The 15,020-nt window shown below is 35.2% G+C and overlaps 1 protein-coding gene across 3 annotated transcripts in view; it reads right to left on the reverse strand.

The window, feature by feature from the left end:
* Positions 1-10,290: 10,290 nt before the first annotated feature.
* The window catches only part of glsa (glutaminase a), a 32,890-nt gene continuing 28,160 nt past the window's right edge, over positions 10,291-15,020 (reverse strand). For all 3 annotated transcript variants that reach the window (XM_062414539.1, XM_062414538.1, XM_062414540.1), the window contains one exon: positions 10,291-14,486. In XM_062414539.1, the coding sequence (XP_062270523.1) occupies positions 14,339-14,486 (148 nt within the window). In that variant the 3' untranslated portion in view covers positions 10,291-14,338. The remainder of the gene's footprint in view (positions 14,487-15,020) is intronic.

Below are 15,020 nucleotides of genomic sequence, written 5' to 3' on the forward strand. Positions count from 1 at the left end.
TGGGGAACTTATTAAACCAACTTTCTGAGAAGAAACACAAAGATTTGTCTTCATTTAAAAGTTTGAAACATTTCTTACCCTGAATCTGGGTGTGCCGAAGAGACAAAGAGACCTCCATGTTGTCTCTGATTGCTCTCGTTAACACACCTGTTAGATCCAGCTGGGCCTGTTTGAAGCACTTTACTATGAGTTGTATGTAAAAACAGCCTTAAGAGCCGATTTAGCAGTAAAAAGTCCAGTAAAATAATAAGTCAGATGTATGAGATGAGTCAAAGTGTTGATATAAACCGTCAACTCTAAATGTTCATGTGATTAATCACATGTAAGCTCACAGATGATGAGCCAATCAGACACGATGATAAACTCTGTGTGATACTAACAACAACCTAATATATTTTAAAATACATAAGAGGAAGTTCATCCGAGGAGTTAAAGAGAATCTGTAGACAATAAAAGAGATTAGAAGACTGCGCTGCAAATGTAGAAGTTGTGGCTTTGATCCTGGGACACTTTTGCAATTCTAACATCAAGAGGACAGAGTGAAAAGTGTGAGAAAACCTCTGTTCCCAGTGAAGATCCAGTGGCTCAGTGGTTAAGACATTCTCTCTCAGTCAGTCAGAGGTTGTGATTTCAATACCAGATTGCTACTTTTAAAGTCAGAAAGCCCAAATAAAGACTGAAAAGCTCTAAAAAAAAAAAAACTAACGTTAGTGAGTCAGTCCAGGTAGCTCAGGCTGTTAGAAGACTGCTTGGTATGCTTCAGGTTGTTGGTTCAATTATTGCACAGTTTTAAAGTCCACCATCAAGAGGACAGAGTGAAAAGTGTGAGAAAACCTCTGCTCCCAGTGAAGATCCAGTGGCTCAGTGGGTAAGACATCTTCCCTCTCAGTCAGTCAGAGGTTGCGAGTTCAATCCCACGGTGCTACTTTTAAAGTCAGAAAGCCCAAATAAAGACTGAAAAGCTCTAAAAAAAAAACTAACATTAGTGAGTCAGTCCAGGTAGCTCAGGCTGTTAGAAGACTGCTTGGGAAGATTGAGATTGTTGGTTCAATTATTGCACAGTTTTAAAGTCCAACATCAAGAGGACAGAGAGAAAAGTGTGAGAAAACCTCTGTTCCCAGTGAAGATCCAGTGGCTCAGTGGTTAAGAAATTCTCTCTCAGTCAGTCAGAGGTTGTGAGTTCAATCCCAGATTGCTACTTTTAAAGTCAGAAAGCCCAAATAAAGAGTAAAAAGCTCTAAAAAACTAGCATTAGAGAGTCAGTGCAGGTAGCTCAGGCTGTTAGAAGACTGCTTGGGAAGATTGAGGTTGTTGGTTCAATTCTTGCACACTTTTAAAGTCCAACATCAAGAGGACAGAGAGAAAAGTGTGAGAAAACCTCTGTTCCCCTGAAGATCCAGTGGCTCAGTGGTTAAGACATCTTCCCTCTCAGTCAGTCAGAGATTGTGAGTTCAAAACCAGGTTGCTACTTTTAAAGTCAGAAAGCCCAAATAAAGAGTAAAAACCTCTTAAAAAAGTGAGTAAAAGTGTTAGTCCAGGTAGCTCAGGCTGTTAGAAAACTGCTTGGGAAACTTCAGGTTGTTGGTTCAATTCTTGCACACTTTTAAAGTCCAACATCCAAAGTGAGAGGATAAATGCGCCCGGAGAAAAGGTCTCTATGTAGACAGGCTCAGTGGTGTAGTGGGTTTGTCTGTGATCATAAGGTGTGAGTGCTGCAACGGCTGGTTCGAATCCGCCCGTTGGCAGGACATGGATTGTCTAAAGTGGTTTGTGTAGAGGTAGGAGGGCAGGGCAAGACAGGGAGGGACAACCTGGGGGCACTGACCCCCGGAGTTTCCCAGAGGTGGAAGTAAGGGGTTATGGAACCATTTTTTTTATTAAAATTTTTTTAATAAAAAGAATAAAAATGCCTCCCCTTTTACCTCCTCCTCTCTCCCCCCTGCCTGCCCCTCCCCCCACAGCTGAAGGTTGTCACGCAGCTTCAATTCAATTCAAACTTTATTTGAATTCAATTGAAGCTGCGTGACAACCTTCAGCTGTGAGGGGAGGGGCCTTGAATACAGCTGCAGATACCTACCTGTGGTCCTGATGATCGTCTTCGGCAACAGCAGCAGTAGCAGCAGCAGCAGAGATCTACAGCTCAATAGAAACAGAAAATTATATTAACAATGTTTCAAGTTAAACTTTCATTTTTACCAACTTACTCACAACAGCAGGAGGTGCTGCCACAGGTTGAGGAGGTGCTGGTTGTTACACTGATGATGCTGAAGGAGGAGCAAGGAAGGAGGTGTGGTATGGGAAAGGATCCTGTAGAGTTAGACAGGCATCAACAATTTATTGTGTTTGTTTATATGCTGTAATACATTTGCATAAAAAGAAAAACTTGGATTTTCTTTTACCTGGGAAGATTTTCTGGTGGTTTTGCAGCTCTCACAAATATATACATAGTAGAGTATAGACTAAAACCTTGCCTTCACTCCATAATACAATATTCAGAAGCTTGAATAATAATTAAAGAATAACTAATAACACTGATGAGTCTGAAGACGAAGATCATATTAACCACTGACAGTTATTTTACCTCTTTTTTTCACATCTCCAGCGTTGGATGAAACTTCTCTGGGGAGCAGCAAAAGATGATGTGTCACCTGCAGGAGGCTCACATGGAGCATCAGAGGGTCCCTTAAAAATACAGCACACACATATACAGACACATATGGATTTATGGACATGACACTGATTTGAAGAATTGCAGGAGTGATGATTTGGAGGATGCATTTAATACAGATGAGGTGTATGGTGGACTCACTGGGTGGATGGATGTGTGCTTGGTGAAGCAGCAGGAGGAAATATTTACAGGGTGCATGACATGTACAAGTTAGTTATGTTATTAATGTTGACTTTTTATTCATTCCAACTAAATAAAAAAGTGCTGTTTTTAGGATTTTTCTATTTGTAGATGCTGTTAAATTATTTCTGCAACAATTTTTAAACCTACAAGTGTCCTTAAGAAATTAGTTTAACACAATTTAATTAGATTTAAAAAAAATGTATAACTCACAAATAACCTTTAAAAATGAAGTGGATTTCCTGTAACAGATCCACTATTTGGATTAATATAATGTATTATATTATTTATTATGTATAATACTATAGGTTAATGAAACAACTACACATGCAAACATTTTATTTCATTTACTTCAAAATCTGGACTCAGTTACCCAAATGTTTGTTGCATGTGGTCCCATCCTTGTTGCTACCTTCAGGTGAGAGGGCAGACTATCAAACAGGAAGTGGGAGAATCCAATTTCATTTATAGAAGGGGAGCTCAGACTGTACTAAATGGGGAAGATTACAGGGGGTGTCTGTTGTCTACTGTGATTATTTTAATACTACAGTACTATTTTAACATTGTCATTGCTTTGTATTGCCCTTGCAATAATCTACATAGTAGAGTATAGACTAAAACCTTGCCTTCACTACATGATATGATATTCAGAAGCTTGAATAATAATTAAAAAATAACTAATAACACTGATGATTCAAATATAATCGTGACACATTTACTTTGATATGAATTATTTTACAGTAAAAACCTAACAGCAGCAGATGTTATATCTTAATTTAACTTAATATAGTAGTAGTCATTTTAACTCTTCGCTCAGTAGAGAAATAAAGCAATAAATACGCAGATCATCTCTTCCTGTCTAAGTGTAATTAGGCTGTTTGCATGTTATTGTAGTAACACTGACTGTTCCTCCACATCAGTGAATACAACACATTTAATATTCAAACATATAAAACATGTTCATTTTTAAGAGCTGAAGAAAGGAAATATTGATTAGCTGATTGATATTGTTTGATTCCACCAACAAGTTGATCAATAATTAAACAGATTTTAGATTTATCTTCTAACGTTATTTATTTATTTAAAAAAAGGGACAGTGTACATTCATGAACATTTCAAATTAAAATGTAAATGCACCGGAATTAGCTAAAATAGCTAGTTTTCATCTGTGAACATGAACAGAGTTCTCCAAAGTTTATGATAAATAAATAAATAGATGAACTACAAACATAAAAGAGCAAGAAACAAAGTGTAAAGTTACTGTAGATGAAGGTAAAATAAGTATGAATGAAAGCAAACTTACCGTGAAGAGTCCAAACAGCTGCTTTAATCAATATATTATAATATATTATTTTGTACAATATTTAAAACATTTCATTATATATGTGTGTGTATCATATAATAGATATTTTCTGATGTTAAAGTCAAAATCTGCTGTTTCTGGTTAAATGGCGCCATCCTGTGGACATCAGCCGTAACTACAAGAAGAGCTGCAGGCAGATTTATAAACTGCTGGAAGGTTTTTTAAATTATCATTTTATTAAATTATAACATATTTATATATGTTTATTTTATTTTGGTAGTATGAATGCAGTATTACTACTTCATATGGCTGTATGAACGCAGTACTAGTACTTCATATGGCTGTATGAACGCAGTATAAGTACTTCATATGGCTGTATGAATGCAGTATAAGTACTTCATATGGCTGTATGAATGCAGTATTAGTACTTCATATGGCTGTATGAACGCAGTATTAGTACTACATATAGTAGTATGAATGCAGTATTAGTACTTCACATGGCTGAACGCACCCAGCAGTGATCTAAGCTCCGCTCCTCCCACCAATCCGGCCCACTCTACCAAACGCACCCAGCAGTGATCTAAGCTCCGCCCCTCCCACCAATCCGGCCCACTCTACCAAACGCACCCTGCAGCTCTGCTTGTAGTTACGGCTGATGTCCACCGGAGGGCGACATTTGACCAGAAACAGCAGATTTTTATATTTAAAATGAGAAAATATCTAATTTATAATATTTAAATTGGCTGTTTAGAAAAATAAGACACATAAAAAAAGTGTGGAGAGTAATTAAACATTTACACATAAATAAATAATTTTCTATTTTTTTTTTTTTTTTAGAACAAAATGTTTTTAAAATTAAATATCAATACATTTTATTAATTTAAGTTTTCATGAAGTAAATTACATTTTTAAAATATTAATAAAATAAAAATAATGGTTGTTTATTTTATTTTGTACAATATTTAAAACATTTCATTATATATGTGTATATTTGTATCATATATTAGATATTTTCTGATGTTAAAGTCAAAATCTGCTGTTTCTGGTTAAATGGCGCCATCCTGTGGACATCAGCTGTAACTACAAGCAGAGCTGCAGGCAGATTTATGAACTGATGGAAGGTTTTTTTAAATTATCATTTTATTAGATTGTAACATATTTATATATGTTTATTTTATTTTGGTAGTATGAACGCAGTATTAGTACTTCATATGGCTGTATGAACGCAGTATAAGTACTTCATATGGCTGTATGAATGCAGTATAAGTACTTCATATGGCTGTATGAACGCAGTATTAGTACTTCATATAGTAGTATGAACGCAGTATAAGTACTTCATATGGCTGTATGAATGCAGTATAAGTACTTCATATGGCTGTATGAATGCAGTATAAGTACTTCATATGGCTGTATGAATGCAGTATAAGTACTTCATATGGCTGAAAGCAACCAAACGCACTCAGCAGTGATCTAAGCTCCGCCCCTTCCACCAAACGGCCCACTCTACCAAACGCACCCAGCAGTGATCTAAGCTCCGCCCCTCCCAACAATCCGGCCCACTCTACCAAACGCACCCTGCAGCTCTGCTTGTAGTTACGGCTGATGTCCACCGGAGGGCGACATTTGACCAGAAACAGCAGATTTTTATATTTAAAATGAGAAAATATCTAATTTATAATATTTAAATTGGCTTTTTAGAAAAATAAGACACATAAAAAAAAGTTTGGAGAGTAATTAAACATTTACACATAAATAAATAATTTTCTTTTCTTTTTTTTTTTTTTAGAACAAAATGTTTTTAAAATTAAATATTAGTAAATATTATTAATTTAAGTTTTCATGAAGTAAATTACATTTTTAAAATATTAATAAAATAAAATAATGGTTGTTTATTTTATTTTGTACAATATTTAAAACATTTCATTATATATGTGTGTGTATCATATATTAGATATTTTCTGATGTTAAAGTCAAAATCTGCTGTTTCTGGTTAAATGGCGCCATCCTGTGGACATCAGCCGTAACTACAAGCAGAGCTGCAGGCAGATTTATGAACTGCTGGAAGGTTTTTTAAATTATCATTTTATTAAATTACAACATATTTATATATGTTTATTTTATTTTGGTAGTATGAATGCAGTATTACTACTTCATATGGCTGTATGAACGCAGTACTAGTACTTCATATGGCTGTATGAATGCAGTATAAGTACTTCATATGGCTGTATGAATGCAGTATAAGTACTTCATATGGCTGTATGAACGCAGTATTAGTACTACATATAGTAGTACGAATGCAGTATTAGTACTTCACATGGCTGAACGCAACCAAACGCACTCAGCAGTGATCTAAGCTCCGCCCCTCCCACCAATCCGGCCCACTCTACCAAACGCACCCAGCAGTGATCTAAGCTCCGCCCCTCCCAACAATCCGGCCCACTCTACCAAACGCACCCTGCAGCTCTGCTTGTAGTTACGGCTGATGTCCACCGGAGGGCGACATTTGACCAGAAACAGCAGATTTTTATATTTAAAATGAGAAAATATCTAATTTATAATATATTTAAATTGGCTGTTTAGAAAAATAAGACACATAAAAAAAGTGTGGAGAGTAATTAAACATTTACACATAAATAAATAATTTTCTCTCTTTTTTTTTTTTTTAGAACAAAATGTTTTTAAAATTAAATATCAATACATTTTATTAATTTAAGTTTTCATGAAGTAAATTACATTTTTAAAATATTAATAAAATCAAATAATGGTTGTTTATTTTATTTTGTACAATATTTAAAACATTTCATTATATATGTGTATATATGTATCATTAGATATTTTCTGATGTTAAAGTCAAAATCTGCTGTTTCTGGTTAAATGGCGCCATCCTGTGGACATCAGCCGTAACTACAAGAAGAGCTGCAGGCAGATTTATGAACTGATGGAAGGTTTTTTTAAATTATCATTTTTATTAGATTGTAACATATTTATATGTTTATTTTATTTTGGTAGTATGAACGCAGTATTAGTACTTCATATGGCTGTATGAACGCAGTATAAGTACTTCATATGGCTGTATGAATGCAGTATAAGTACTTCATATGGCTGTATGAATGCAGTATAAGTACTTCATATGGCTGTATGAACGCAGTATTAGTACTTCATATAGTAGTATGAACGCAGTATAAGTACTTCATATGGCTGTATGAATGCAGTATAAGTACTTCATATGGCTGTATGAATGCAGTATAAGTACTTCATATGGCTGTATGAATGCAGTATAAGTACTTCATATGGCTGAAAGCAACCAAACGCACTCAGCAGTGATCTAAGCTCCGCCCCTCCCACCAAACGGCCCACTCTACCAAACGCACCCAGCAGTGATCTAAGCTCCGCCCCTCCCACCAATCCGACCCACTCTACCAAACGCACCCTGCAGCTCTGCTTGTAGTTACGGCTGATGTCCACCGGAGGGCGACATTTGACCAGAAACAGCAGATTTTTATATTTAAAATGAGAAAATATCTAATTTATAATATTTAAATTGGCTGTTTAGAAAAATAAGACACATAAAAAAAAGTTTGGAGAGTAATTAAACATTTACACATAAATAAATAATTTTCTTTTCTTTTTTTTTTTTAGAACAAAATGTTTTTAAAATTAAATATTAGTAAATATTATTAATTTAAGTTTTCATGAAGTAAATTACATTTTTAAAATATTAATAAAATAAAATAATGGTTGTTTATTTTATTTTGTACAATATTTAAAACATTTCATTATATATGTGTGTGTATCATATATTAGATATTTTCTGATGTTAAAGTCAAAATCTGCTGTTTCTGGTTAAATGGCGCCATCCTGTGGACATCAGCCGTAACTACAAGCAGAGCTGCAGGCAGATTTATGAACTGATGGAAGGTTTTTTTAAATTATCATTTTATTAGATTGTAACATATTTATATATGTTTATTTTATTTTGGTAGTATGAACGCAGTATTAGTACTTCATATGGCTGTATGAACGCAGTATTAGTACTTCATATGGCTGTATGAATGCAGTATAAGTACTTCATATGGCTGTATGAACGCAGTATTAGTACTTCATATGGCTGTATGAACGCAGTATTAGTACTTCATATGGCTGTATGAACGCAGTACTAGTACTTCATATGGCTGTATGAATGCAGTATAAGTACTTCATATGGTTTTATGAATGCAGTATTAGTACTTCATATGGCTGTATGAACGCAGTATAAGTACTTCATATGGCTGTATGAACGCAGTATAAGTATTTCATATGACTGTATGACCGCAGTATTAGTACTTCATATGGCTGTATGAATGCAGTATTAGTACTTCATATGGCTGTATGAACGCAGTATTAGTACTTCATATGGGTGTATGAACGCAGTATTAGTATTTCATATAGTAGTATGAAGGCATTAGGTTAAAGAAACAAAAAAACAACTATACTTAGAACTGTCACACCTGGACTAGATTATCATGGAGACTCCAGAGACTTAAAACACAGTTTCTGATTTGTGAAACCTTTATTCTATTTTTGAAAATGCAAAAAAGGGCGATTTCACTGCTTTTTTCACCATCCAGACCATATTAGACCAGGTCCAATAAAAATACTACAGTAAAAATGAATAAAACTCAGGATTATGATATCCTTTGACATTTCCTGTCATTCTGGAGTATTAGTTTCTTAAGACTTTTTAATAATGAGCAGATAATGCCACAGCAAATAGCCAGAAATAGCAATAAGACTGAAAAGCAGTTTACCATGAGTAGCCTAAGGACAATAAAGAAAATATGCTACAGTTAAAATGCTCACATCTTTGGTCAATTGCACTCTACTGATCATTCTCATTTCATATCCCCCGTATTTGTTCAATTTTTCAGTTCATGAATCAGCTTGAAAATGACTGAATACCGCCATCTACAGGCATTATGGGACTTTTATGCGAAATTTCAATCGGAAGCCAACTTCAGCCTCGTCTGATGGGAATTGTTTGTTTCCAGCCGGTTGATCAATTGATGGATTTTACATTTAGATGTATCTTCTAACATGACAGTTCTCCAAAGTTTCTGATAATTAATAAAAAGATGAACTACAAACATAAAAGAGCAAGAAACAAAGTGCAAAGTTACCTTAGATGAAGGTAAAATAAGTATGAAAGAAAGCAAACTTACCGTGAAGAGTCCAAACAGCTGCTTTAATCAATAATGATAGTCATGTGACCAGCATCACATGACTTTAGGTAACACCCCCCCTCCAGGTAAAACTGCTGCTGGTGTTACTGGTTATCAGACTGGTCCTGCTGCTGAAGCTTGTCTTTAATGGTTTGTTTGTTGCTTTTAAAAATGTGAAGATGTAATAACCTGTATTTATTTTTAATTTTGATAAATGTCTAAAATAGTAATAATAATAATAATAATTAAGTTTATTATATTTTATTTTAAAACTCAATGTTAATTAAAAAGCTTGAATTTGGGGGATTTTTGACCCTGTGATGATTAATCAATTAATAGATATTAATAATTATTAACATACTTACCTACTTGTGGGACACTTTCAATTTTGATCCAGTTACTAATGCAGGAAAGGGATCAACAGAAATGTAATCATTGCGAAACTGTCAGTGTGATGCTTAATCGGTGTCAAAAATATATCATTTCTAGGATTGTGTTGTTAATTCAGCCTGCATGATGTAATGTTGTAGTGCTGGGTGGGTGGTTATAATAGCCTAAAGGTTTAACACCATTTAAAAATTATTAAGAAGTTTCTTTCCAATACACAATTTCACCGTTAAATTTTATATTCTTACATTTTGGCGCTGTCAGTGATTTTTAATTCATGCTGTTGTCCTTTATCAAATCCATGTTGAGATATCTGATTCTACCACAAAGTGGCGACATTAAAATGCCAACAACCAACCTCTTTTCCACATCTTGCTACATACTGATTGGAGGAAAATTCATAATTCTACTAGTGGATCAAAGGCTGTTTTAATTCAGTGTGTTTTATTAAAATGTTTCACTCATTCAGTCAATCACAGTAACAAAGTGTCCGGATTTTGACAAAAATTAGGACAAAAAACCCACAGAACTCACGTGAAGTTTTACGACTTTTATTAAATGTTTTTCATCTGTGAATAAATATCTGAACTGCGTGCGACACTCGGCGAGTGTCGAAGGCAGCAGAAACATACATGAAGAGGAAAACAGTACGACACCGAACACGTTACATTCAGAACAGTTTGAGTCGCAGCTGCAACAACACAAACAATCAATCGCCTCGTAATCACCGACGAGCTGCAGCGCTAACAGGTCGGGATCAGCTCAGAGAGAAAATAGGAATTATCTAATCCGTATTGCTCATTTTTATTTAAATCGTACAATCATCGAGTTTATATTGCTAATCGTCATATTGAGTTTTGTGCTCGTGGGAAATTTCAATTAAAATACTTTAAATTATTTTAATTAAAGAATATAAAGTTGAAGCATTGATTTCAGGGTTCAAGCCAACAAACACTAAGAAGTTTTATTTAAAAATATTCATCATGTTTGGATGAAACTCGCTGATTTATGGCGTAATTTGTGCCTTGTGTTTGGAGCTGGTGGCGCCCCCTACTGACTGATTTTTAAACTAGTTTTACACACGTGGTTAAACAATGTAAACAACTGCACCGCCCCCTAGTGGTCGATTTGAATGAGACTTTCAGGGTACATGTGTGGCGATGATTGGTCCTTTTTGAAGTTGATCAAACTAATTAAGACATTAACAAACTTTATTTAAGCAACTTTTGATAACCCTGGTCCAGTAATGATCCTCCTAAAATTTGGTAGTAGTTAGACCGACAGTTTAGGAGGTGGAAAATCTAACCAGGTTGAAATAAGCGTGACTAACTAATGTTCGGATTCGTCTGAAACCCCAAAATCCACGAGAAAATGTTGCTTATGAGACATAAATTCTCGTTGGTTTTATAGTTTAAGTGTCGCTTTACGTTTTCCTTTCCTAATGTTGTACACTTGGGATTTCGTTGCCATGGACACCGTCGTATTTATTCGTGCAATAATATGATTGGGTAGTGTAACCGAAAGTCGCCATGGTGATTTTTGTAGGTAGTTATCACTGAACTTCTTTCTAAACTCTAGCTAACTTGTTTATGTCCTTGCTTAAAATTAAGGATAGCGCTTTTGATTAATATGGAGACAACACTTTACTCTTTAATTTTAACTGTTGGGTGAAACTTGGGCGACCGACCATAAATCAGCCTTTTGGGGTTTATTTATACACGTTATAGGCCCAAAACGTAAAGTTGGTTGTCATGGCAACCCCATCTGGCTGATTGCGTTAATATTCGTGGCCATCTGACGATGTCTGAAGAAAATCAAGAATAAAACCAGCACACAAAGTCAAGTTAAACCCTTTTTAAGCTTGAACCCTTAAAAACTGAACTGATCTCGACCTGAAGGCGGAGAAATGTTCGCTCTAAAATTTTAACTAAACGTGAATTTTTAACATCCAAACCTCCGACACGCTACAAACACACAAAAACCCAACTTTCAGAGTGTGTGACAAATATAAAAACTTGTGTTATAAAGCTCATCCAGTTTAGGTTTTTTTTGTTTTTTAATAGTCTAAAACCTTCCTGAGTCCTCACACATACAAACCTTCATATTTCATGTGATACATTACAACACGTTTACTGAGAAGTGGCTGAAAGCTTTTTGATCCTCACAGATTTTTAGGGTTAAAAGCGTCAAATGAATTGCACTTAAAAAAGCTCAAACATGTCATATGACATTAAAATAAAGCCAGAAGTTTAAATTTAAGGTTTAGCTGCTGTAAGAAAAGCTTTAAAGTTTGTTATATTGAAATTTAAATTAAAAGATGACAAAATCTGTCCTATAATTAAGTGTGATTCCTTTGACACGAGTTATTTTCGGGTGTTACGAGCTTTAAATCTGTGAGCTGAGATGTCTTTAACTTTAAATCTAAAAAAACAAACATAACATAAAAAGCTTAAGAGAACCTTAAAGGCCCAACATGTAACTTCTCTGCATTTAAATGTCTAAAACCAACAAGACGAGACCCATTATGTATTTTGTTGAGTCGCATTTTAGATCCGAGGTTGCACTTTTTTATCTTTTAACCGGACGACTTTAGCTGAAAGTGGTACCTTGAATTACCTTTAAATGAATGTTCAATACAGTATATATTCATCTGGTCCTTTGTGTCTTAAATGTTTGCTTGTTTGAGAGGAAACCTTGAATGTTGTTGCAGTATCCAAACTGCACAACTAAACATTTAGCCACAAACCGAACATTTAGTGTGAATATTGTGACAAAGCAGGTTAACTGGTTGAATAGAGGCGACTTTCTGATTGATGATAACTGTTGTAAGAACCAAATATACTACAACTGGTTTGTTTCTGTCGTTATAGGAAACGTTACGAGGTGAGCACACATTTAACTTGTTTAAATGGTTTGTGTTGATAATGGATAAAGACTGATGAAGGGAGATTTTGACAGTCTCTCATTAAAACAAAACACTGGACGTCCTCTGTCTGGAAAATAGCATAAGAAAAATGCAGATTTTTAACAATGAAGACGACTCATTAAAATAAAACTATGGACGTCCTCTGTTAGAAAAACACAGATATTTAACGTGAAACTGAATTATTGATTGCTTTTCGGGTTGTTTTAAATGATTGTAGGTCTGGTTTTTTTGGAGTAGAGGATCTCTGTGGATAATTCGTCTCCTGCTTAAAAACAATGAATTTAACCCATGATCCGGTGCTACTTGCATCTTTTGTTTAGTGTTTGACTGTCAGGAAAACGTAGATATTCAATGTTTTTACTGTTTTTAATCACGTGGTCAGTTTGTTCTGGAGTGAATGAGATCTCGAAGCTGGTTTTTAACACTAAAGATGACGACTCCCACGATCCCTGCACTATTTTGCGTCGCCTTCTGTATTAGTTTTTTAACTGCGGCAGAAAAAATGACATATTGTGCGTTTAAAAAGTCGTCGATCTTGACAGCAGTGAAGTCTCTGTGCTGTCAGCGCTGGCAGTGTCACATCTGATATGTAGAAACACAGAAAACAACCTCAACTTTGGCTGACTTGCTTACAATTTTTTAAAAACTTATTAAAAAAACAAAATAAATAGCAAATAATACAATAAAACAGTGAAAAATAAAATCTCCATTTAGGGGGGGGGGGGGGAAATATTAGAAAGCAAAAATTAAAAGCGTCACCTTTTAAACGTTTTTAAACAAGGTAACAAAAAGATGTAAATTTCATCTTATTTGTGTCATATTTAAAGATTAAATACTGACAGTTTTTTTTCGGAGTGTATCGGTGAAATCTAACTTCACAGACACACACACACACTGATCCCACTACAGAAACTACGACTCTACACCTGTACGTATTTACACTAAACGCGTCCTCTGTGTTAATATACACACACACACACACACACACACACACACTACATGAATGTACACTTTATCTTAAATAGATAAATAAATATATCGAGGTTCACACACACACACATTAAAGTGTATTTTTTTGGGGGGGAGGAGGAGAGGGAGGGGCGATACATTCCACCACGTTGTGATGATGACGATGAAGTGAAGGTTTATTTTTTACTTTTTTTAACACCTGCTGCTTCTTGTTTTTTTGCGATTTAAAAAAAATGACGTCGCCCCTCGATTTCAGCGGCCGCAGCGACGACGGGGAAAAAAAGCTAAAATACAGAAGGAGCGATGATAATAATAATAATAATAGTAATAAAAATGAAAATGTTTCCCCATCCCCCAGCTTTTGCTCAAAGTTCATACGATAATATACAAAAAAAACAACACCTAGTAACATGATGAAGGGACGCCGCTTCCTTTCATCTGAAGTTGTTTTAACGGATTAAATCTACTGTACAGTTTATTGTCTGAGCTGATTTTAGTGACTTCTGACCTGATCTCACATGTTTTCTGTTACATTTCTTCCCATCGGACAGTTTAAGAGGGGAACTCTTTCTCTGTTTTCTGTTTCCCCGCCTCGGTGCGTCCCATCCATGATTTAACGTAGGGAGGTGGGAGGAGAGGAGAGGAGCGGTTTCACTTTCATTCACACCATCAGGCTCATTATCTGAAGTTGTTCTTTTTTCCCCTCATCAGAGCAAACCGTCCAGGTTCTTCTCAGCGCTCTGCTTGTCGTCGGGTGTCTCCTGAGGACTGTACTGAGTGTGGTAGTCGCGGAGGATTGTGACGACGTCGTGGTGGCCGAAGTGGACCGCCTCGTCCATCGGTGTGTTGCCCCACCTGCAGAAAACACAGAAAAACACTCACTGGGGTTAAAGGGTGGCTTCACAGTTTTCCAAATGTGTCAAATTTGACCCATTTTTTACATTTGAGAGCTGTAAAAATATCACATACACATTTAATTTAGCTGGACTTTTACTAATGTGACCCACAGTTCACAAAAATTGAGATAAAATGCATATTTAAAATTTATATTTTTGTGCAGCTGATACTGATTTTTGTATATTCAAATGTACAAAGTTTTAAAAAACATCTGTTATATTCATCATATTCTATAACATGTGCTCCTGGACCATAAAATAGTGTTTTTAATACATAAATAACTAGAATACACTGTTTGCTCTCTGACAGCTTCATTAAGAATTAATCAAACATGTATTAATGACTGATAAAGAATTTATCAATGTCAATTATAATTATGAGTCAGAATACAGTATGAACAGTATGTAAAGGGTTAAACCAACGGTCAGGAGCTCAAATGAACATTAAAGTGTGTTTTTCTTGCTGTAATCATTCCTCCTGTTCATACTGACC

The sequence above is a fragment of the Scomber scombrus genome, chromosome 24 (genome assembly GCF_963691925.1).
Source record: "Scomber scombrus chromosome 24, fScoSco1.1, whole genome shotgun sequence".
NCBI lineage: Eukaryota > Metazoa > Chordata > Actinopteri > Scombriformes > Scombridae > Scomber > Scomber scombrus.